The sequence below is a fragment of the Eleginops maclovinus genome, chromosome 14, assembly GCF_036324505.1.
Source record: "Eleginops maclovinus isolate JMC-PN-2008 ecotype Puerto Natales chromosome 14, JC_Emac_rtc_rv5, whole genome shotgun sequence".
In the NCBI taxonomy this organism is placed as follows: Eukaryota; Metazoa; Chordata; class Actinopteri; order Perciformes; family Eleginopidae; genus Eleginops; species Eleginops maclovinus.
This window is the reverse complement of record NC_086362.1, coordinates 1664454-1682510: the sequence shown is the minus strand read 5'-3', so window position 1 is coordinate 1682510 and position 18057 is coordinate 1664454. Positions and strand designations below refer to the sequence as shown.

General features: G+C 41.6%; 1 protein-coding gene across 2 annotated transcripts; it reads left to right on the top strand.

Moving 5' to 3' along the window:
• The first annotated feature begins 809 nt into the window (after positions 1-809).
• LOC134876153 (SH3 domain-containing protein 19-like) lies at positions 810-17929 on the top strand. 2 transcript variants are annotated; one of them, XM_063901037.1, is made up of 17 exons: positions 810-1279; positions 7041-7077; positions 8973-9013; positions 9528-9609; positions 10203-10338; positions 10417-10603; positions 10796-11860; positions 12784-12855; positions 13670-13856; positions 13938-14184; positions 14267-14461; positions 14610-14668; positions 14767-14981; positions 15231-15268; positions 15429-15603; positions 15920-16008; positions 16278-17929. In XM_063901037.1, the coding sequence occupies exons 1-17, from the start codon at positions 1189-1191 to the stop codon at positions 16383-16385; spliced, it is 3024 nt and encodes a 1007-aa protein (XP_063757107.1). In that variant the 5' UTR covers positions 810-1188; the 3' UTR covers positions 16386-17929. The 2 variants fall into 2 exon arrangements, with proteins under 2 accessions (XP_063757107.1, XP_063757106.1); XM_063901036.1 differs by having other exon boundaries at positions 811-1279; positions 15228-15268.
• Positions 17930-18057: the final 128 nt, after the last annotated feature.

Here is an 18057-nt window from a genome sequence, read left to right as displayed (position 1 = left end):
CTGAGGTTCGTATGTCCTTGGTATAATTTCAATAAAGGGGATTCTTATCAGTGCTCACCACCCAATTGCTGGAAAAAATGCAGTTGCCGAAATGTTAAACGTTTTTTTAATCTAACTCACAACATGAGTGATTGCTAAAGCCTTGGATTAGTGATTTGGTGTTTTATTGAAGGGATTTATACAATTAAAACACTCTTTCAGGACCTTTGGGGCACCATAATCCTACATTAAGAGTAGTTTTATTTTTGCAGATACAAGCAATTTAACTCAAGTTAGATTTTCAATGCACGACTTGTGGTATTTGTAGATTTAATTCCATCCCCTATTTTTCTCAAGAAAGTATCTTGTGCCCATCCAATTAAATTGATATACATCTTTCAGGACCTTTGGTGCCGCATAGTCCTGAATAATGAGGACTTTTATTTTGAAATCTTTAAGTCTGTCACGTTGATAAACCTTTACATATACAGTCTATGGGGAAATTATACTTTAACAAGCTTGAATTGTCATGCAGGACTTTTGGTTTTGCTAATTGTACTTGAGTGGAAGGACTAAATGCTTGGCCTTAAACGATTTTAAATTATATACATCTTCCAGGACCTTTCAATAACTGCATTATGTGTACTTTTATTTTGGAAGTTTTCTTTATTATTTAATTACTTTTAATTAAGTACAATTTAATCTCCTGGAATGTTTTATGGTATTGCTATCTCAATACTTTTAGGATAAATAAAATAAGTTTGTAAGCTAGGCTAACTGTTTTGCTAGCTTTATATTTTCATCCCAATATGTTTTTCAGTTGGTGACGTCAGACGGCCGGAGCGCGTGCGACTGAGCTCTGTATCTTGAGCTCGCGACCCTGGGGCAAACCAAACAGGGAGGCTCGTGGGAGAAACTCTTCAGCCGAAACCAAAACACAAGGATTAAAACTTAAAAACTGCTGCTGTTGAACCCATTTAACGCATCGACAGCTTATTAAACACCGAGCCGAAGTGTTTGGCCGAAACCTGGAGGTGTTTTCGGGATGTAAAGTTGTCCTTGTCGGGGTGAACTGGATGTTAAAGACGGCGAAACGGGAGCAGGAATGGTGGTGTTTCTGTTTTGACCCGGCTCCATTTTCTCCTCAAACAACCAGGAGGAGAAGGGAAAGTTAGGGAGCTAAGAAGGAGGTAAGAAGGAAAGGGAGAAATGGCCGAAGCACGGTCCGAGGAAGAGGAGGAAAACATGATGAGGGAAAATCGGGAACAAGTGGTCCGACGGCAGCCCAACAGCTCCGGAGGTAAAAGAGCGAAATTACTAACTTAATTTGTGTGTTTTTATCCGTTTCCACTTGATTTAGATCCACTATAATAATAGCTGTGCCAGCGATTAGCTGTCATAAACTGTTATGGGAAATATAATCCCTAAACTGGCCAGATATCCGCACCCTTTTCTGACGATAACTGAAAACACCTGCATCTAGCTTTCGTAATACTTTCTGTAGCATTGCAGTCCTTTCATAATACTTTGACTGAGTTTAAAAGCTCCAGAGAGCTTCCACAAAGTCTTCATCTTCTGTGATATTTGCAGTATCCCTGTTAGATCTCTCACAGGACTGATACTGCTGTTTGTACAAGTGTACTGTAGCATTGGACATGCAAATGACTAGTAAAGGACACCTAAGCAGTCTGCAGCCTGGCTACTGTGTACAGGAAGGAAATGTAAAAGTAGCTGTGCATTTATGTTCTCAAAGTGCTGGGATTTGGAGATAGAAATGTGTTTTTTGTGCATTTTACAACAAAAAGCAAACAAATTCACAGGTTCAAGGTTCTTAAATTGATTATTTGCTAGTTTACTTTAATATCTGTGATATATACTATTCTATCCAGGGTTTGGGCTCTCAGTTGGACTAAACAAGCAGTTAGGACTTGATAACTTGCGGTAAAATACACTTGTTTTTCTTTCTTCCGACTAGTTATGTTACTATTTGGTAAGATATTAATATTTGATTACATTTTAATGCAAAAATACATACAAATTCACAGGTTCAAGCTTCACAAGTTGGATTATTTGCTAGTTTGCTTTAATTTCTGTGATATATAAGCTATTATATCCAGGTGTTGGGCTCTCTGTTGGACTAAACAGAGAGTTTGAATATGATTATCTGTAATTGAATCATCTGTAATGGGACTTTATTTGACTTCCTTCTGACAGGATATGTACCAGAATTCACAAATGAATTTCTTAACACTCACAGATGTGTTAATAACAAAACAACAAATTGTAGGCAAATGCTACTGTGTGAGTGTTGGAGTGTGTGTGAGAGTGTGTGGGAGTAACCTGCTGAAACTCAGTCATAAATTCTTGCATCAACATGTGGGTCAAAGTTTACACATGCAGGCATAATAAACACACACACTCCCATTTAACTGTACTGGTGGTGGCCTGTGCCAACACTCACAGCCATTAGGGAAACACCAGCTGTAATTTAACGTGACTCTTGAAGGATGTTGTGTTTGTTTTTCTCGCTCAGAGCAGAGTATAATAAACCCACAGAAGCCGCTCACACGATGCCCTCATCTCTGGGCTTTTGAGACAGTTACATCACAAGTTTGGGCCTCTGTGTTTAAGCGATAGTGTGATTAAACACCACACCTAGTTTTATCAAATGAAAGAACACACCCGTTATCATAGCTGGATATGTCTCGTCTGTTATTATTAGCTTTAAATCAACCAATAATAGACTTCAGTGTGATAACTTAAGCTGTTTTATTCTTGTCGTAGTGTTAGCTTCACACATCACAAATATACTAGTGATCAAAGCTTTAAATAACCTGAATTAAGAGTCAAAATAATGAGACAAAATCTCCATTTCAGTATATATTTTGCAAGATGAATCAAACTGTCTACAGAATATTCACCTTTTTGTATATCTTCAATGCTCTCTAGTGATCTTTTGTTCCATGTAATGCAAATAGGAAACCTGAAAATCATCTTAAAACCTGTTTCTAAAAGAAAAGTCATAAATAATTGTGTTATTTAAATAAATGCTCACATCGGAGAAGCTGTAACACGAAGATATTTTCCAGTTTTACTTAATAAAATGATTAATGAATTACCCACATTATTATCAATAATAAAAGTAAAGCTTTTCAAAATAAAAGTCCCTCAAGGGGATCTCTTCTATATTTGCTATATCGTGATATATATTGCTTTGATTGATATGCAAATCCATACATGTATTAAGCAGATTGTATCTGTGCATAAATATTACTTTCTGTAATTTCTATCTTTCAACCCTGTTCATAATAATAATAACAGCATGTAATTTATGTTCTCAAAGCGCTTTACAAGCAAGTAAAGAAAAATAACAACAAAAGTAAAAAGTGCAGAGCAAGGTGGAATAGCGGCGAGTGGTTTTGACGGCTGATTTTACTGAAGTAGAAATGGGAAGTTAAATTCAATCAATAGGGGTCTGTTGATCTGACGGGAAGTGTGTTACAGAAACACATTTCAAACATCACGATTGAAAGGGAATAACTTTGTCGTCGTCTGAGTCAAATAACAGAGACGAAATCCACCTTTCAGTGCTGATAATTCCCCAAATAAACACCGCACATTAAGAAAGAGTCTTAAACATGGTAAAAACACACAGATGTATCTCTGCGTGGGATCAAAACAAGCGGAGTTTTCTTCAGATAATTCTAAAAATTGTGCTGCCCAAAAGTCTTTTATAGAAACAATGGGAACCTTTGGAGGCCCCGCGTTAATTGCGCCTCACATGGGAAAGTATTTTGTTTGTGTGCAGCGTTCCAGCTCTCTGTGGTTCATGATTTAAATGCAATCTGTGATTCATTTCTCCGGCATCTTGATGTGTTTGGCCCTCCCTTTTAGAGTTGGGAAATGCAGCTTTGTTTTTATTTATATATTCAAGAGACAAGAGTAAAGATGGTCTCAGTTTTAAAGGAAGAAGAAAGATGTTTCACCTGGTTGACATTTTGAATCAGCTGTAGGTGAATCTGATCCACTGATAGATTTTAACACTCAATGTTTCCAGACCTGCCCTCCACACACTGACCTACTTTCCTCTAAACTGCATTTCATTTTCTTTACAATTTGACTGCCTTCATTTTAAAAACAGACATATTTCTATAGTATTTATTCATATGTTTCTTGTCATTTTTTCTATTTTATCTATGATTTCTAACTTTTACAGTTCTTGATTTTTATCTTACTTTGTTTTTCTCTCGTACTTTGTTGGTTTTTATGCACCAAAATGTAAAAATCTACACTAATTTTAGGATATTTGTAAAGAATTGACTGACACGCTTAATGTTCCTTTGGTATAATTACCAAAAAACAGTATTTATAATTAACATTGTCATGCCAACTTGCAGAGAATATAATATTAGCATTTATTCAAAGTACATTTTATTTATCTGTATCATTAAAGTTATATATATATTTTATTTTTCCATCTTTATTGTAGCAACTGTATGTGCCTCAAAATAAAGAAATGCACACTGAGCAGAATTATGAGATATTAATATAAATGAATTAAATACATTTACCAAAGGAAAGGCTTTTCAGGTGCAGTCATCTTTGAGGTCCAAACACTACAAATATGACATTTCACAAGATTGTAGCTGCTAATAAAAAGCAATTGTTATAATTAGAATTGTATAAAACAACAATACATTTCTACACTTTACAATTGATATGACAAATGTAAACTTGTCATCAACGTGTCATGATAAAGGAATTATCAACTGGACATAACGTGAGCCCTTTAAAGTATTAACCACTTTTATAGTAAAGAGGCACCATGACAACAGGCAACCTATACTGGTCCAGAAATATATCAAGAACTTCTGGGAAGAACCATATTTAGATAAAGGACAAACTCCATCATAATGTGGAACAAAAGTTAACAAGTTGGCCTCTCTCACACCACAACACAAACGGACACAGACACGGACACAACACGTCCATGTCTGTTTGGCCACTGACAGTTTCAAGCGTTGGCTGGGGGCCCATCAGACGGGAGGCTAACGGGAGGAGCAGCAGCAAGTATAACAAAGTCACAAATATAAATGACGGCCTCCCAAGAACACTGAATGGTGGATTTAATTTACCGATCCTGCAGACACCCGCTACACGGGGCGGAAGTCCTGCAGCATGCACAGTGGGCAGCAGCAGCTCCTCACAGAGGAGAGGAGACTGATTTGCCAGTTGGAGATGTCCCCCTTAATGAATCCAGAGATGGCCACAAACAGCAGCACCACGATGTTGACGGCTGTGAAGATCTTGTTTATTGTTGTTGACGCTGGGTCCCGCAGTGTCTCTGGCCATCTCCCTAGACAGGACGTAGACTCCGGCCCCCAGGGTGCTGCCCATGCCAAGGGCCACCAGGTCCAGAGTGGTGAGGCATGCGTTACAAGTGGATTACTCCCCGTCGGGCTCCAGGGGCTTTCTCCGAGATAGACTCCCCAGAATCGACTTCACACACCCGCACGACATACTTCTTTGGGTTTGTAAAGATGTGGGAGTTCATGTTTGTCTTTGCCCGTCTCCCTTTCCGCCCATCCTGCTGGCTAGTGATCTAAAGTTACATATTGAAGTAAAAAAGCTGCTTTTCTTGGTTCCAAGTCATTATCTCCGTTCGGGAAATTTATCTTGGCCAATTTCACAATTTTTTAAACACCAATCAATAATGGAAAATAAAGATAAAGCTCTATTCTTGTATCTGTCCACCTGAAACATGCTTAATTTCAATATTCTCGCTCTTTTTGCTCAGTTTTGGTCCCCTCCTACATCGATAAACGTCTCTTTAGTTGCTAAATGCTCCAATTTCCTCATCTTTTTACAGCTTTTCTCCTAAAACGGCTGGAAACCAGTTAAAAAGTAAAGTTAAGATGAGTTAAAAGACGTTTAAACCCTTTTTGAGTTAATTACCGTGTTCTCTTCAGACCCATTGTGCTGAAGAAGAAACCCCACAGATGATGTTGAGTGTCAAAGGAAAATCTGCTGCGCTGTGCGTTTGCATGTTTGAACGAGGCTCCAGCCTGCAGCAGAGCAAACATCTGGAAGTGTTAAAACTCCTGATGACTGCAGCAGAATCCCTCGGCAGCCAATCGCAGCAGCACTTCCTGGGTGCTCTCGGCCAATCTGGAGGCTGGACGGAACACAGGAGGTTCAGTCAGAGAGTTTTAGATACAGAGAGAGACTGGAGGAAGAGGAGAAGGACTCAGAAAAGAGTTTTTTAAACAGGCAGAAAAGGAAGAAAGAAGGTTTATTTTACAATCCCATCGCTATTTAGTTTCTCCGGGCACTACAGGACCTGATTATCAGTAAAAGAAAGGAGGTAGGAGATGATTAAAAGCACACAGATGCAGAAAAAGAGCTTTAACTTTTCTGTGAGGTTAAGTTGACACTATAATGTACCTCGGTCTTCAGTATCGGTGCTTATTATTGGTGTTTCTGAACTACACTTCCCAGAAATCACCTGTGACTCCGTGCCAACATGGACAGTGGCATCTTTCTTTCCTGGGATTATTTTTGGATGTAGTTTCTCTAGGTGGCGCTATTTTTACACCACAGCTCTTTAGTTCTTCTGTAAATTAGGAATAAACAAGACACCTCACTTCCTGTTCGGCAGAGGACTGTTTTTAATTAAAACGACAAACAACTGAAGGACACTATATCTACTTATTATATCATATTTTGGATTGTACTTGGTTTTTGTTGACTTATTTATCATGTCTTGCTTTTATTTGTACTGGTGCCTCTTGTTGTTGCACTTTCCCCTGTTTTTATTCAGATTTAATAAGTATTTGATCCCTGTAACCATCGCTTTGTGTTTCCTTTTTTAATCAGATTCATAGCACAGGAATGATATCAAATTCAGTTGGAAAACAAGATGCATGTGATCAAAATTTAAGTAAAAAAGTCTAGAAATGTTATTTATGCCCGCTTTTAAATCCTTAAAGCGTTTTTCCACTCAATAAATGGACATTTCTAAATCTACAGGCCTTTAATTAACAATCTCTTTCTTCTCCCAGGTCGTCCTGACAGGCGTAAGCCGGAGCATCGTCTCAGGTACGTTTTTCATTCGTCTCACCTCGCAGTGAATGTGAGTTTAATTTGACCCACGTGGACCGAGGCAGGTTTAGCCAGCGAGATGCGTTTGATGTGGAAACCCTCGTGATTCGGAAAGATCTTTGTAGTAGATTTACTGAAGAGGAGTAGATCAGCTGTTAGAGTTTGAACATGTTTAAAAATCTGATAGGAGAGTGTTTGCTCCAGCTTGGGACTATTTTCTGCCAGATCTACTTTCCTCTCCTTTTTGGTCTGACACACTCCTGAAAGTATTTTGGCTGTTGGCATGGAGATGGAGATGTCACAGAGTTTAGTGTGTGTGTGTGTGTGTGTGTGTGTGTGTGTGTGTGTGTGTGTGTGTGTGTGTGTGTGTGTGTGTGTGTGTGTGTGTGTGTGTGTGTGTGTGTGTGTGTGTGTGTGTGTGTGTGTGTGTGTGTGTGTGTGTGTGTGTGTGTGTGTGTGTGTGTGTGTGTGTGTGTGTGTGTGTGTGTGTGTGTCAGATAGTTTATTTTAATCGAAAACTGATTGTAAGAGGGTTGTGAAACCTCCGAATGCTAAAAAACAACAGACTGGGTGTTTTTCATCTGAGATTTTCTAACGCATTAGTTTATTAGGTGTCCTTTAGGTTATCTAATAATGTAAAGGTTGTCTTTTCCTGGTTCTGAAGGCTGAGTTACAGTAAAATAATGTTATATTCTGAGTTTCCCAGACAGTTTTAGCTGTTCTGTTATTTACCTCTACCGGTTTAAGCATTGGATCCACTTTATTGAGGGGGGTTTTAGTCTTTGCATACCATTTACATGCACTAAAATCCTTTACAACACTACAGGAAAGGGAAAACCCCCCAAAAGAACCATGTTGATATTCGGGGTTTTGTTGATTCTCACTTTACGTTTTGATAAACATATGCATCTGCACAACACAAACACAAAGGACATGGTAGATAAAACAATGTAAAATGCAGATTCAATAACGGAAATACAAAAAAACAAGGACTCGTTCATGAAGGACAATACCCCAGAAGACCCGAAACTCCACCTAAAGTCACTTTTTGTATAAATACCTCCAAGAAAACATCATTCAAAAGACAACACGCCTTTTATTCCTGCTGCCTTTTGTAGCTGTAACCTAAACCCTGATCCGTCTGACACACACTCCCCAAAAGTGACGTCATGGGTCAAAAGGAAAGGGCCCAAACATTTGCCAAACAAAGAAAAACTGCAATAATTACAAGTGCACAAAAAAATACAGCCTGAAAAATGAACAACAAGTTTTAACCAGATCTGTTTCAAATGTTGCTGTCCAACCCTTTTCCTGTGGACAGCCTGAAATGGAAAGAGGGGGATGAAAGGGTTTTTCCATCGCTGTTTAAAGTCAAGCAGTGAGTTATGTGTGTGTGTGTGTGTGTGTGTGTGTGTGTGTGTGTGTGTGTGTGTGTGTGTGTGTTAGGGCTGAGTCATGTGTGTGTGTTCATGGTTAACAGCTCTGTAGCAGAAAGGAAGAGTAAGAGAGACAGTCAGAGACAAAGAAAACAGACGATTTAAAAGACAAGAAAGATAAAGACGTTCCTCTGGGTGAGTCTGTTGATCCCTATCCTGCCTAGCAACTGCTGAAAACTTTAGAGGGGGGAAGTCTGGGAATTTAAGGGTGTCCAAGGATTTAGCTAAAGATGCTAACAACACTCTGCAATCCAGAAGATTGGTAGGGGGTTCAAACTACAAGCGACTTAGGTCGTTTCTCCTCTGGGTTGTAAAAGGATGTTCAGTCGGTTTCCTGTTGAGCTGTTGTGCAGCGGATCTGTCCTTTCTTTAAGAAAGCTAGAAATAAACATGTTGAGTTTGAGAGGCTGAGGCGAAACAACGTGACTCATGTTTTCCTCTTTCCTTTCTCTGCAGCCAGGGTCCTCTGTCGTCCATCAGAGCGGCCATCAAGAGAAGTGAGTGTATTCTTTGCTTTAGTTTTACATGAACTTCTTCTTCTTCTTCTTCTTCTTCTCGTTCTCCTCTCCTTCTCCTCCTTCTGCTGCCCCTCCTCCTCCTCCTCCTCCTCCTCCTTGTTCTTCTTCTTCTTGGTGTGCTTTACTGCAGATACACTCCATTAAACACACAGAGAAACTATGAGGCTGAAAGTCGTACTGTAATCACTGCAGACGAGCTCAGAGGTTTACAAGAACATGAGGAAACCCCCCCTCATGTGGCCCTAATCGTCTTCTTTTTTTCCCAATTCTTTTTCTTTTTAATATTTTTGTCCAGATTTCGACTTTTGAATTTCTTAAAAATTCAGACTTTCAGCCACAGGATTGCCCTCATGCTTTATTTTCCTAGAAAACCCGCTGGGCAGAATGCTCTTCCTGTACCAAATGTAATGTCCCTTCACTTTTTAAAAGCGGTATCTGTGTGTCAGCGTATCGTTGGATTATGTCTGTTAACTGTTTCCTGTCCGTCCGTCAGCCTCCACCAGGACCACGTCTCTCTCCGAGTCGCCCAGAGACAGAGAGCGGGAGAGAGAGAGGGACAGAGAGAGAGACAGGAGGTGAGACCACACATACACACACACACACACACACACACACACACAATGAAGCTAAACCCGTGTGCAGAGTCCTGTTATCTCAATCTCCGCCATATTATCGTTTGAACAGCAGCCTCTTTTGTGTCTTCCCTTTTTAAACTCAGCCTGGATGTGTTGTTGTTTGTAATGTTTTATGTTGACGTTCTTTAAGTCGTTTGTCAAGTCAGGAAAAAGGGGATATTATTAGTAAACAGGAAAGTGAGATATTTGATGTTTACAGTAAATATCTTCATGTGAGGAGTTTTGATGGATTAAATATCAACCGCTTCCTGTTGGATTTGGATGAGCATAGACTTTAAGAAACTTATTTTTAGACAGTTTTGGATGGCTGAACTACATTTCCTTGCCATAAATAATCCTTTTGCGCTTCGAGGGGAGTTTAGGGCTTTTATTTGTCATTGTTTCATAATTTTAGCTCCTGTAATAAGTCTCTTAAGTCTTGTAATAAGTCTATCTGTATTTAAGTTTACAGAAAATAAAAGTATTTTTGTGATTTGGATTGATTACGTTTTTTCCTCTGTTGCTGACTTCCTATTATTGGGGCTTGTTGCCAGGCGACCGGAGATCACCATCCTGTCCGCAGAGCCGCTAGCCTCCACTTCCTGGTTCCCCGGAGCCGCTGCAGGATTCCCTCCGCCCCCCCCTCCTGCTGCACAGATCTGGGGCCCCACCATCCCTCCGTCCATACAGGTAACACAGGGATTCGAGCCTCTGGAGTCCATTTACATGCACTAAAACCTCTATAACACATGCATGTCTCCTCCTCAGCCGCCGCCGTCCTATGAGGAGGTGATCAGGGAGAAGACTCAGGAGCAGACTCTCCCTCCTCCTCCTCCTCTTCTTTCCTCCAGCTCCTCGTCATCATCATTATCATCATCATCCCGTCCAGCTCCTACAATAACCATCGCCACGCAGACTGACCCGGGATCTGCCCCCGAGCCCCCGGAGCCCCAGGGTGAGAGGAGGCTCAGTCTTTAATTATTTGAAACATTAATCGTTGATAAAGAATGTGAGTGAAGATGATTTATATATAATAATAAATAAAAAGGATACTATTAATAATATATTTTATTGAATAGCCAATTTTAAATAAATCATTAATTAAAAATAGACGATGAATGACGAATAAATAATAATCTGTTTGCAGGGAGAAGACCAGTGAGACCACAGCGACCGCCTCACCCCACCCCTCCCAAACCCACTCACGCTGATGACATCACCATCTCAGCCAGCCAATCAGCACCAAACATACACCTTGTCTCACCTTTGACCTCCAACTCTGACACTCAAACGAACCAATGGGATCAGCGTGTTGACCCAGAAGCTCCTCCCACAACTTCCTCTCGTGTCCCATTGCAGCGTCCTAAGCCCCGCCCCCGCTCCCGACTCAGTGCTCCTCCAATCAGCAGCGAGGTCAGAGTTCAGACTCTGGTGAAGCTGCGAGACGACGGTGCCGCTACGCTAGCCGCCCGCACAGGAAGTGATCCCGTCAAACAGGAAGTGAGTCAGGGGAAGTACCTGCAGGAGCTGCTCGAGGCCTTCAGCACCGACGACTGGGGCTTCCCGGATCGCCGTAGCGACAGCAGCAGCCAATCAGAGAGCGAGGAGGAGGCAGAAGAAGACATGGCGGCGCTTAAAGCGAGGATTCAAGCCTTCGAGCAGCAGCAGCAGGTGGCTGATGGGAGCTGTGGAGACTTCACCACCACAAAGAAACCTGAACCCCGACCGCGCCCTCGTCTGCAACAAACCAAATCAGCCCCCCCTACTGTCGCCCCCAAACCCAAAAACTTTGCACAAGCACCCAAACCGTCCTGCAAGGGATTCTGGGAGGACGGCAGTGAGACAGATGCCACTGATTCCTGTTCCCTGAAACCTGAACCTGCTTTGGTTCCCGTCAAAACCACGGAGAAACCTTCAATATCACCAAAACCACAGACTACAACGGACCCCCCTCCATCTTCTGCGGCCCCCGTCCCGGCCCCCAGACCCCTTCCCCCCAAACTCACCCCCTCTGTCAGTGAGACTGCAGCCAAACCTCCTCCCAGACCTCCAGTCGCCCCCAGGGCCAGCGTGGGAGCTCCTCCCCAGGAGAAGAGCACCTCGGCAGGGCAAAGAACCCCGACTCTGCCCCCCAGGCCGTCTGTGGAGCTCAGCAGTGGAGCTGCCACAGAGGCAGGAAGTGAGGGGACGCAGGACGCTGCAAAACAAACTGGTGAGGAATTTTATCTTATTTTCTTTAGAGGATTAATTCATGTAAAGCCGGGGAACATATTGATGTTTGATCGATGTGAAATGAGACTAGAGATCTGAATTATAGAAGAGAAAAGCTCAATTCTGTTTGCAACAAATTTATCAAGGAAGGAGAATCTAATTTGGTTTCTTCTTATAACTTTACTATCCAGTCATAGATATATTTATACACTTACAATTGTGTCAAAAACATCTGATTACATTCTCATTTATTCAGTCGTATGTTCACTCATTCCCCAAAACATGTAAATAATGATCATTTTGGTGTTGAAGTGTTTCTTTAAAGGCAAAATTAGTTCACTTTTATCTGTATATACCTCTGCAGGCGACAAGGAGGAACTACAAAAACACATTATATATTTAGTTCTCCAGGTGCATTATCAGAAGCTGTACTTTACTTTATTTAAGTTCCAGTTATCCGGCCCTTTTTTAAACCTTCATCTTTATTTAATTCACCTGCTCCTCTGTCTCTGTTTGTGTGCGCGTCATGTACAAATATTGATGCAGGCAGGGGGAAGCGTGCTGCTTATCTCCCAGATAATAACGATAAGCTTTCTGTTTAGTTTAGAGTCATTGACTGAACTTCAGACTTATTTGCAGCCGATAAGCCGGATGACTTTGATGGATTTCTCGATGGGAGGCTTTGGTTAATTACCAGCTTCTGATATCACTCTGACTCAGGTTTAATAGGCTGTAAGACAACAAGTAAAAACAACCTGTAGGTAAAGATTACAGAAAAAACTGATCAAAAATGTAAGTGTAATAATTAATACATAAATATAATAAAAGTACAAATACTACAAACTAAGGAAATAATAGTTAAAAGTAATAATAATCTTAATTTATTAAATCTGATAAAAAAAAACCTTCATTTTTGTTTTTTAGTGAAAGTAGGAAGTCTCCGTCCAGGCGTCCCGATCAAACCAGCAGCTCTGACTGCACCACGCAGAGCCAGCGGTAAGTGTGTGTTTGTCTCTCTGTGTCTGGTGTGTTTGTTTGTGTGTGTGTGTGTGTGTATGTATGTGTGTGTGTGTGAGAGAGAGAGAGAACACTAGCTCCATGTAGCTTCAGTACAATGAAGTGTTTGAGAGCTCAGTGACACACATCACACTCGTGTTGTTGCAGAAATATGCAAACATATGGTGTGTGTGTGTGTGTGTGTGTGTGTGTGTGTGTGTGTGTGTGTGTGTGTGTGTGTGTGTGTGTGTGTGTGTGTGTGTGTGTGTGTGTGTGTGTGTGTGTGTGTGTGTGTGTGTGTGTGTGTGTGTGTGTGTGTGTGTGTGTGTGTGTGTACAAAAAGAAAGGAGGGGGGGGGGTTATATTAGTCAATCCGGACCATGTGAAAGAAAAATGCAGTGATTGTGCCAGAAGAAAAAAGGCTCCAGTGTTGTTGAGCGCTCTCAGCTATGACTCTGTGTGTGTGTGTGTGTGTGTGTGTAGCTGAGCCATGTGATTGGTCAACTTCTTTAGAAAGAATTCAAATATGCAACGATCCAGGGTTATTTTGGCCGCTCCACGAACATGTGTGATCCAGGGAGCTTGTTAAGTGGTTTTTCCTGAGATGTACAGTATGTACGTCACCGCCCTGGGGTGCTCAAGACTTTGCAAAAACCAGCCAAATAACGTTTATTTATTAGGTTTCTATACGCTATGATAGCTATAGTTCCATGTGGGAAAGCATACATGTTGACTTTGCACCAAGAAAGAAAAAGAAAGACGACTTTTTTGAAAGAAATAACAATATATCCTGGGACCTGCTCTCCACCTCCAGCTCCAAATCTGGCCCCCAGACCCACAGCTGCTTCTCTGGCCGCAGTAGGACCTTCTCCCGTTCCCATTCCCGGTATGAAACCTCCGACCCCAGCTCCGGCCCTGAGGAAAGGTCCCGTGATCCAGAACAAACCAGACACCAGCGTGACTGCAAACACAAGCTCCTCTGACCCTCCTCTTCCTCCACGGTAGGAAATGAAAACATAAAGACGTTGCTCTATTTCATTTATTTTATTCTGTTGAAGCTAACTCTCCATCTCTCCCTCCAGGCCTTCAGGAGTGAAGCTCCTCCCCCTTCGTCCTCCACCGATCAAATCCACCCCCGGGCGTCCGCCTCCTCCAGCGGTCAGCTCCTCGGCCAATCAGACTCCCCCTCTGTCCAAAACTAGTCCCACCCCTTCTGTTTCCCCCGCCAACCAGTCAACCAATGAGGTAAAGCCTCAACGTGCAACAAAGAGAGGACCGCCTCTGCCCCCCCGCCCTAAACCTGGACACCCTCTATACAACAGCAACGTGGTATGAACACACACACACACACACACACACACACTTACACACACACTTACACAACTAATGTGCTATTCTTCTTATTTTTCAGAAACAGGAAGTCCTGATCATCCTGGATGACCCGAGCCCCTCAGAGCACCAATCAGAGGATGGGGGAAAAACTCAAACTGTGGTCATCGACCAATCACAGAGTCTCCTGGACCTGGACAGCCAACCAGAGCCTGTGCCAGTTCAGGAGAGCCAATCAAAATCCGACCTGGAGGGCCTCAGCCTATCAGACTCACAGGTACCAGACATGTGGAGTTAATACGGTACTCGAGTAAATTCCCTTTTCTACCACTAAAAGGCACTAATGTAGAGTAACTGAACGTCTGTTCCACCAGTAAACAGCTTTATTTAACGGGGTTTCCTTTTTGTTTCCTTTCATCTGATAGTCTATTCTGCCCTTGGAGTCTTCAGAGCAGAAGGAACAAGCCGACCCTCCACCTGTCAGGTAAGGCAACACAATAAAATACACACTAAATATCAACCATTGTAAGATCGACTGTGCTTATCATCTCTTATTTTGTGTTGATTTCTCTCTCCGTGCAGCGGTCCTCGGTGCGTGGCCCTGTTCGACTACGAGGGAGAGGAGGAGGACGAGCTCACCTTCTCTCAGGGTGACGTCATCGCCCTGTTGGAGCTGATTGGTCAGGAGTGGGGGCGGGGTCAGATCCACGGACGAATCGGAATCTTCCCGCTGAACTTCGCCGAGGTGGTGGAGCCTCCGGCGGAGAAACCAACGACAACAGAGACAGGAAGTACCGGTGAGTCATCACACCGAATGTTAGCCGCCTTTAGCTTAGCGGTGGGGACGTGAAGTCATGTGACAAACGTTTGAATGGAGCTTTATTTTGCTCCTAAAATCCTGTTGGCTATTTGTGGAGGGAACCAGGGAGATGCTGCCTTCAGGGTCCCGCAGAGAAATACGTCATCCCTGCTCCACCATTTATATTTCATGGTTAAAATACTCTGTAAATAGTAGTTTTATTTATTATTTACTGTGTCCTCAGCAGCACCAAAGACCTCCCTGGACCCAGACGCCCCGACTGCAGTAAGAAAGTTCCCTTATTTCAGATTAACAAGGAACAAGCGATCATTTACGTTTTAAATTCTGCACACACACCATCACACAATGATGTATTATGATAACACACATGTTATTTATGTCAGTTTTTCACTATTAAGTCCACTTTTTCTGTGGGTGTGTTGAGGTGGAGGAGTGGGTGGAGGCTGTGTTTGATTTCCCCGGTCAGACTGCAGAGGATCTGTCCTTCCAGCGGGGGGCGCTCATCCTGGTGACGGAGCACATCGATGCTGAGTGGAGAAGGGGGAGGCTGGGGGGCAAGGAGGGGGTCTACCCTGCTGCCTTTACACAGCCCTGCAATGGTAACACACACACACGTTCCTATCAAATCTGATTTCTAAATATTGAGCACATAATGTCATTTATTTTATTGTTTCGCATATAACATGTATTATTTATATTCTTATTTTGAAGAAATGAAACTTTGTGACATGTAATTTGGATTTTGTATTAAGAAAAACACCTTTTTGACCCATTTTTGGTGTGTGTGTGTGTGTGTGTGTGTGTGTGTGTGTGTGTGTGTGTGTGTGTGTGTGTGTGTGTGTGTGTGTGTGTGTGTGTGTGTGTGTGTGTGTGTGTGTGAGCTCTGTAACCACAACTTCCTCTTCCTGTTTCCAGCTCAGCCAATCACAGCCCAGCAGCCAACGGTTAGAGGCGTGGCCAAATTCGACTTCACAGCAGAGGGCGAGGAGGAGCTCACGTTGAAGGTGTGTGTGTGTGTGTGTGTGTGTGTGTTAAAGTGATGGTATTTCTTATTCCTTTGTCTATTCATTTTGACAAATTAATCAGCTAAAAGAAATCAATACATTTGTGTTTCTTTGGTTTTTAATTGGGATAAAAGGATCTAAAATAAATAGTAAATAATATTTGGGATAAACAAGTTTGTTGCCTTCACAAAAACTTCATTTCTCACCAAAATTAAAACAAAATCTTTTGTTTTGTTTGCTAAACAATGCTGTCTCTCCCCCCCCTGCAGGTCGGTGACGTTGTAACGCAGGTGGAGTTTGTGGGTGAGCAGTGGATTCTGGGAGATGTGGGCGGGAAGCGTGGGATTGTTCCTAAGAACTACGTTTCACTTCTCTGAGGAGGAGAAGGAAAAACTAGGAATATTTTTCTTTTGGAAAACTTTTGGAGATTTTATCCGTCGTTTCAACATTTGTCCCAAAACTTTTCAGGTGGTTTTTGATTTTAAAAAACCACCTGTGCAGTGTGTTTCGGGGGGGATTTTGGAAAGTGGATACCCTCACGTTAACAGGACGGACCTACGCTGCCTTAACGTCGGAGTAAATCAGATTTTTCTTTCTTACTGACTCCGTGGACTAGTTCCCACCTGGACTGGATTTGAGTTCTTATTTCTCTCACTGACTTTTGTCCAATATTCCTGCTATACCCAAACTTTTAAAGCTCCTACGGCTTCAAATGCGTCACCCTGCATCCCTCTCAAAGCTTCAAATCGATCTGCATAACGGGAATATGAACTTCCTTTATATCTGCATCAAGAGCAACCTGCAGTATTTAGACTGGAAAGGAGGGCTGCTAAATTAATCAGAATACTATAGAGACTTCTGTCATATCTAAATGAGCTGAATGAAGTATTGTGGAGCTGCAGATATAAACAGTATTTTACAGACTCAATTAAAACCCTTGTTTGTTTCTGATCCTCCAAAAAATAAATCACACTTTTATCCTTTTAATGTATTTTTCAGATGATGATTTAAATTAAAATCATGAATCAAATCCTAGTTGCAATAACACTCAGAATCTTCACAACTAAGTTATTGTATTCCATATCTGGCAGGCTTATTGGGAGGGTTAGTTTAAACTGGTGTTTTAATATACTCATCATAGCGGAGGAGATGAGAAAACTGGATCATAACTGCATTAAAAGTCCTACAAAATGGAGTAAAAACGGAGTAAGAATGTAATAATGTGGAGCCTTCAGAAGAGGACCGTGGAATTGTAGACAGGAAGATGTTTTTTCTCATAAAGGTCATTAAGTTGTAGCGCTCGTTGCCACTTCAGTGAGGAAATTAACCGTTATTTTATAACTTTAGGCACATTTTTAGTTATTTATAAATGTTTCCACTGGTAGAGTCTTGAAGAGAAACACGCCTGGTAACACTATCACATGCCTTAAACGCATTATAAAAACACCTATAATGTGCTATAACCTGCTTTCCTCACTGTATAATAACAGTTATAAGCACTCTTTAATTAACTATAAGGCTAATTATCATAACACGTAATAATCACTGCTCAGTCACTGACATTTCACTGCAAGTTTCATAGTTTCAATGCATTTTAATCTTTGTACATTGCCTTAAAAGCTGTTTTAATGCATAATGATGAGATTGTTAAGTGCATTGGTCATTGGGTGCTGTTATTAATGGTTAATGGGGTTTTGTGTGTTTTTGTAGGGGTTTGATAATAATTATCACTCATATTTTGAATAATCACATTATATTTGGCCTTATAGGTAATTAGAAAATGTGTAACACTAATGTGTGTGTTTAAACGAGACACACACACACTCTGAAATATTTAGGAATCACTTTGTAAGAAGAACTTTGTTTAACCAAACATTCCATCTTTTTATTACAAATAAAACTGTCGGACATTTCAGTCACATTTACGTTTGTTTTGATTCTTTCTTTGCTTTTTACTCACTGTGGGAAACTCCTGCTCCTATTGGCTGGAGCTCCAACTCATTGTAGGTGATAGGCTAAGGGGCGGGACATCTTAAGCGGTTGACCAAT